General features: G+C 53.5%; 1 protein-coding gene across 1 annotated transcript; it reads right to left on the bottom strand.

Moving 5' to 3' along the window:
• Nucleotides 1–954: 954 nt before the first annotated feature.
• On the bottom strand, nucleotides 955–4,887 carry LOC128269703 (isoleucine--tRNA ligase, cytoplasmic). Its single transcript, XM_053007091.1, has 2 exons — nucleotides 4,748–4,887; nucleotides 955–4,659 (listed from the first exon to the last, which is right to left on the bottom strand). The coding sequence occupies exons 1-2, from the start codon at nucleotides 4,885–4,887 to the stop codon at nucleotides 1,131–1,133; spliced, it is 3,669 nt and encodes a 1,222-aa protein (XP_052863051.1). The 3' UTR covers nucleotides 955–1,130.
• Nucleotides 4,888–7,258: the final 2,371 nt, after the last annotated feature.

Here is a 7,258-nt window from a genome sequence, read left to right on the forward strand (position 1 = left end):
CGAACGAACGGCACAAAATTCATCGCGCCATTCACGACGGCAACGGTGGCCGCCCGTCGCTGATGTCACGGCCTTCAAAGGAATATCAGTTTGCCAACGGCGGCCCGTTGATTTCCGGTGCATTGCAGGGCCACTTCCCGGAACCGTGCGGTGGTGCGTTGCGTAGGACCGTGTCGGTATTCGCATCATTATCATCCGCGCGAAAGGAAAAACTGTTTGGGAGGGTATGACCCTCCCACAATGTCGTTAAAAACTCCAAAAAATACAACCAACAATATTACGATGTGGAAGGGAGCGTTTCCAAGAAAAATCGATTTAATTTAAGCCATATTCTGACGATGTGTGAGTGTTTGCCGAAAAAACTTGAACAAAAATAATCAACTCTTTATTTGTTTCTTTGTGCTATTTAAACTTGCAATAATTTAAAGTGCACTTTAGTATGATTTAAATCGAAGCCGCGAGTTCGTTGCCCTTCATGTTGAACTTTAAATTGTTATTCCGAAGCGATTCGAATGATCCCGATTAGCACGAAGATGCGCATTCCTTTTCGGGGTTTGCGCCCCGCCCACCCTGCGCCCCGGCTACAGTGCGTGTGGGAATCGTTTGCAGATTCCTCCGACAAATGGTCTGTGCTCTGTGGAATGCTGGCCCACAAATGATGCGGTGATCGATCCTCATTAGTAGCGGGTAGTGATTAGAGCGGCCGCTGCGTATCTGTGCGCTATGCCGGCGATGCCGTGTTATCAGCTTTATGAAGCACAACAATTTTGCCACACTTAACCCGTCGCCGGCGGCGCGCGGTGTCAAAAGGTGGCACATTAACCTACGCCACTAGTTTAGCGTCAATTGCTGCTATCGGTCACCGGGGGTCGTCCATTCCGAGCGGGCAGGAGGAAAATTAAACAAACATCGCAATAAAATTATGCTTCCACCCCGACGGGGCGTTGATGGTAATACCTTTATTGGATTCATATTCATTTTTTAGTTCTTCGCTTAAAGCATAACAACTCAAAGGGTAAAGAAAGGTAGAAAAAACGCATATTTCACACTTCAACATCACTAATTCCCCGAAACCGGAGACTGGTCCTGCATAGCCGAGTTCGCACTTTTCGAGTTCGAGTTCACCAAATTCAACTTTCCGTTGCCACCGGGCACTTCACGCCAAGCGGATTCTCTTCGAACACGGTCGCCTTACGTCCGCCGGCGGACTGGACGTTGCGAAACGCGACGTACGGTACCTTCACCGGTGCCCAGTTGGCCGCCGCTGGCAGCGTTTCGCCCTGCGTAACGTACAGCGTTTGTTGGTGCAGGGCGGCCACTTGCTTCGTGAAGCTCTTCTCCTCAAGCCGCCGACCGTCGGCCCCGGACAGGACATTGAATCGGACATCCTTCAGCCCGAACAGGCTTTCCACTTCGCACCGGAGTTGGTCGAAAGTCAGTGCCACCCCGGTTCGGTTTCCGGTGAGCAGCAACGAAGCTTTACGGGAAGCCGGCCCGGTTTGGTAGCGGGGAACGATGGCTTCGTCGAGCAGCAGGTTCACCCACCGGGAGGCCGGCAGTTCACGATCTTCCGGTGAGCAGATGGTGATTGTCAGCGTGGTGCCCTTCAGCTCTTGCGCTTCCTCAATGAGCACCGGTTTGTTGGCCGCTTCCGGTACGTACGGAGCGAACGGGGACTTGACGGTGCTGACGATGAAACTCTGATGGCTTTCGGCTACACGGCGCACCTCACCGTCACCCCCTGCGGTCACGGTGTAGTAGATAAGTACCGGGTCGGTCGGGATGAGTTTGGCCTTTTTCTTCAGCTTCTGGATACGATTGATGATCTCGCGTGCCGTTCCTTCGCGCATCAGCTCCTCGTTCGGGGTCATATCGAGCAGGACGAGCACATCGTTATCACTGTGCGCCTCGAACGCCTCGTTGCCGCCGCTGAATTGATAGATCAACCGGATCTCCTCCAGCTCCACCCTATGGCCGGCGATTGTAAAGTACCCCGCAGCCATTTGGCGCGTGATCTCTTCGTCCGTCAGCTGCTTGATGGCCAGCAGCACCTGCTTGAAGTCGTTCTTCAGGCGCACGCCGAGCGTCTTATGGTCGGCTTCGGCACGCATCTTCACTCCGTAACGCTGGCGTTCGGAGCTGAGCGTCATACGTCGCACATTCAGCTCATCCAAAATGAATGCTTCAAGCGAACGCACGTCGTCAAGATACTCCTGGCTTTGGTGCACCACGATCACTTCGGTGAGCGGATACTTGATCGGCATCGTGCGCCGATCACGCATCACCCGCCCGAGCTCGACGACGGCCTGCATCCGTGCTACGGCTCGCTCGATCTTCACGTTAATATAGCGCCCCTTCGACGCAGGCATCATCTGGTAGTGGACGGAACCGTCCAGCGGTTCCTTCGACAGTAGCCGTAACCGTTGGAACATGAATTCCGTCAGGTAGGGCGTGAAGGGGGCCATCATCTTGACCATCGCCAGCAGCACATCGTAAAGCGTGTCGAGCGCGTGGTAGCAATCCTCCACACCGTACTCTCCCTTGATGCGCTTCCGGTTCATCCGGACGTACCAGTTCGTCAGCTGGTCGATGAAGCGCGTCAACCGTGGCACGACCGTGTACAGCCGGTACGCCTTCATTTCCTCCGTGACGAATTTGAGCAACGATTCCTTGAACGAGATGATCCAAACATCCATCACGTTCGTCGATCGTTTCTCAGCGTGCCGTACCGGATCGTATCGGTAGACGACACCCTCCTCTTTCGTGAAGCGGTCGACGTTCTGGAAGAGGAACCGGAACGCGTTGAACCATGGCAGAAACACGTCCTTAATGATGTCCCGGACACCCTCCTCCTTGAAGCGGAGATTCTCGGCCCGCACCACCGGCGAGTTGATGAGATAGAGACGCAGCGCATCGGCTCCGTACTTGTTGACCACCTCCATCGGGTCGGGATAGTTCTTTTTGCGTTTCGACATCTTTTGTCCGTCGGCCGCCAGCACCAGCCCCGTTACGTTCAGGTTCTTGAACGGGGCTTTGTTGAAGAGCGCCGTCGAGATGACGAGCAGCGTGTAGAACCAGCCGCGCGTCTGATCGATCCCTTCGGCAATGAAGTCCGCCGGAAAGTTGTTCATAAACTCGGTCGGATTCTCGAACGGATAGTGACTCTGGGCGAACGGCATCGAGCCCGACTCGAACCAGCAGTCAAACACTTCGGCGATGCGCCGTAGCGGCGGGTTGCCGGCCACCGCCGACGGAATCTCGATGTGATCGATGCTCTCGCGGTGGAGATCCGTCACCCGGACGCCCGAGTAGCGCTCCAGCTCGTCGATGCTGCCAATGCACACGATCTCCTTTCCATCGGGCGATATCCACAGCGGAATCGGTGTTCCCCAGTACCGGTTACGGCTGATGGCCCAATCGCGTGCTTCGCGCAACCAGTTGCCGAATCGTTTCTCCTTCACGTAGCTCGGCACCCAATAAGTCTGCGAGCTGCAGCTTAGCAGCTGCTTGTTCATGTGCTCCACGCGCACAAACCACGACGGAACGGCCTTGTAAATGAGCGGTGTATCCGATCGCCAGCAGAACGGATAGTTATGCTTAACCTGCGACGCTAGCACCAACCGGCCGCGCTCCTTCAGCAGCTTCACGATGTGCTTATCCGCATCCTTCACGTACTGCCCACAGAAATCGGTCACCGGATCGACAAACTTGCCGCTCGCATCGACCGGGCAGACGATCTCCTGGTCGCGCCGGATCACCCCGTTTGCCAGACACACGCGGTAATCGTCCTCGCCGAAGTACGGTGCCTGGTGGACCACACCCGTACCGGACTCCTCCGTTACGTACGTATCGGTCAGCACACGGAACGCCACGTCGTCATACTTGCGGAAGTAATCGAACAGTGGCTCGTACCGCAACCCGGCCAACTGTGCGCCCGGGAACCGATCGACGATTTCGTAATTTTCTGGCCCCTTAAACAGCGCCTCCAGCCGGCACTCCATCACGATGTAAAACTTTCCGGTGCGCAATTCCTTCACCCGCACGTACACCAGCTCCGGGTGGACGCAGCAGGCCAGGTTCGAGGGCAGGGTCCACGGTGTGGTCGTCCACCCGACGAGTGCCGCCCCGTCCTTATCACCGACGAGCGGGAACGAAACGAATACGGCCGGGTCCGTCACCTCCTTGTAGTTTTGGCCCGACTCGAAGTTGGACAGTGCCGTGGTGCAGGCGGTCGAGTACGGCATCACCTTCACGCCCTGGTACACCAGCCCTTTGGCGTACAGCTGCTTAAACACCCACCAAATCGACTCCATGTACCACGGGTACAGGGTCTTGTAGTCGTTCTTGAAGTCGATCCAGCGACCCATCCGACCCACAATCTGTTCCCACTCGTTCGCGTACCTCATCACAATCTTGCGGCACTCATTGTTGTACGCCTTGATGCCCATCCGGGCCACGTCTTCCGGGCCGCGGATGTTGAGCGTCTTGTCAATCTCGTACTCCACCGGCAGCCCGTGACAGTCCCAGCCGAAGCGCCGCTCCACGTGGTAACCTTGCTGGTGTGCGTACCGCGTCACAATGTCCTTCACCGTGCCGGCCAAGATGTGTCCGTAATGGGGCAACCCGGTTGCAAATGGTGGCCCATCGTAAAACGTGTACCTGTTAATTGGTACAGATAGCATCGATTACAGTGTTGCCGCCGTATTATATCACACTCCCGGCGCGGGCCACCGTCTCAGCGACTTACCTCGGTTTGCCCTTCGATTGGCGCAGGCAGTTCTCAAACACTTTCTCACTCTGCCAATAGGCGAGGACCTTTTCCTCTTCGGCCGAAAAGTTTATCGTCTCCGGGAGCCGCGTCAGCTCGTCGCTGCTAATATTGTCCATCTTGCGCGACTGCGTGGCACACCAGCGGCTGCAGCAGTCGGAACCGTTCCCAGTCAAGAACCTTTGCCTCAATATGAACGCGAAGCGAACGCGTCAGCTACCTCAATCGGGCAACCTGATTTCGTCAGCCCTTTTCCTATCCAGTTCCGCACTGCAAAAATCACCGCCCGTTCCGGCCGTCGACTAACCTGAATTGAACCGCATACGGTGTGTGTTTGTGCAACCCGTTTGACAGTTCGCCACACGCGCGCGCTGTCGGAGTCGAGTGTCGGACTGAGTGAAACGTCAGCGTAAAAATTCGGAGCAACGTGACTCGCTGCTGCGTTTGCATTTTTTTGAAGCTCGATCGTTCTGTGTCCGCTGTTTGGAAAATGTTTGCGGTAGGCTTTTACTTGCATTCCGAGCTTGAACTCCTGCTGGATGAATGGGATCTGAAATTAAATACGCACTCCCCTGAACACTTACTACGTTTATAAAATGAACTCAACGTATAAATCAATTTCTTTAATAAGTAAATTGCGTGAAGTTTTACTCTACACTTGAGTTGAGGTTTAAAAATATAAGGCGTTCCCAATCTATATTATGCTTCTAATGTACCGGAACAGGGAACCGAATATGGATTTTCCTTGGGTAAGATTTTCCATAGTGGTTCACGAGTTACGACCAGAAGCCTAAACATGTTTCAGCACCCGGAGCACCTGCCCCATAAGTTACGCTTCGTAGGCAGTTAATTGAAGACAACGGAGCTACCGACTTGATGTAACACGATGATGGTGAACCCGCTCCCCCGTTGTTCACATCCCGTACCAGTTAACCTAGCCGTTGGCATCGTAAGATCAATAGACCACCCGTTTACCCGACGCTGTTTGTTCGATGGCTCAATAGAGAAAAAATAAACCAAACCGTGCTACACACGCCTCGTTCAGCGAATTGTTGTAACGATGTATAGTCTTCTCGCGCCGCCTCATATTCCTTCCAATCCAATTTTCCCGTTTGCGCCATACATTATAAAGTTTCTCCATACACAAAGCCCGTCGGCGGTGGGTCGCTTATGGTCTTATTGATCGCCGTGCGGTATGATTAATACTGATTACAGGCAACGCACGGTGGTGGCCCCTCACCCGACCAAACCCTCGGCGACTATTAAAACTAATTTGCGATTATGTTGGAACATGGAAATTTCATTTCTCGGGTACGGGCGGGTGCGCTCCCGCTCGTAACATTATGTTTCCTTCGCGAGCGCGGTCCCCGCTCCAAATAACAGCCATCTGCTCGCCTCGCTCGGGGATGCTGGCATATTGCGTAAGAGGACCGTATTCGGTTCGATATTTGGGCGAAACCGAACACGCCTCGGCTTCACGGTTGTGTCAGATGCGGGCCGCGTATCCCCGTGGCAAGCTAATTCACCCAAATCAAACCGAATCCCTAAAAGGGCAGCGCCATGTTATCGCAAAAAAAGGGCAGAAAAGACCCACCGAAGGCATCAACTTTTCACGAACGTTATGATGTACGTGCGGTCGGTGGCAGCAGGTGATGCAAAGCCATCATTTGGCGGAAGTCCTTCCCCCCATCGAACCGACGGGATTCGGAGTTTGGTAGCTTTTCAGCAAGAAGCCTGCGTTCGCCGACATCACGTGTCGGCAGGGGTATAGTTTAATGTGGCTTTTAATTTATTCCCGAACCCACTAGTTTGGCCGTCGAACGAAGGCTTCTTGGAGAACCACATTATCGTTCCGATTAACTAGCAGTCTACGGAGCGTGCTCCACATGCTCTCGATGAGCGATTCGTGTGTGTGTTCAACAAATCTACATACGACCGCCGAAGGTTGGCTTTGAAGATTTCTCTCCATTTACGATACCTTCGGGTAACCTCGACAACCGGCCCACGGACAATTTATTCGTTGCTTGACAACAGTTTTCAAATATGATTAATTAGCAGCACCGAAACTGTACGGCCTCTGTGGCCCATTCGCGTGACATTCCGCGAGCGAGGAGTTGGGAAATCACGATTTATGATATGCAGGAATTACTTTGCGGGCTCCGTTCGCAGGCCACCAATTTACTTTGAGTATCCTTGGGCATTGCCTCGGGAATGCTGTTCAATATTGGTGTGATTGGCTGTTTCGTTTTACTAAATGTCATTGTTGGGTGCCTCATTACTTTGAACTTCGAGAATCAGAGAATACCCTTACCATGAAAAGCATCGCCAACAGAAGTGCATGAACCGTAATTCGTACGCTTTAAATTTCGTTACACATCGTGCCCGCTGGCACGTCCCCTTAACGTTTACTTTCACGTCAGCAAATTTCCCTTCGAACCGATTCCATCGTATTTTTTCCCCATTGTCTTCTCGTGCTTGATAACGCGCTTG

This window comes from Anopheles cruzii, chromosome 3 (genome assembly GCF_943734635.1).
Source record: "Anopheles cruzii chromosome 3, idAnoCruzAS_RS32_06, whole genome shotgun sequence".
In the NCBI taxonomy this organism is placed as follows: Eukaryota; Metazoa; Arthropoda; class Insecta; order Diptera; family Culicidae; genus Anopheles; species Anopheles cruzii.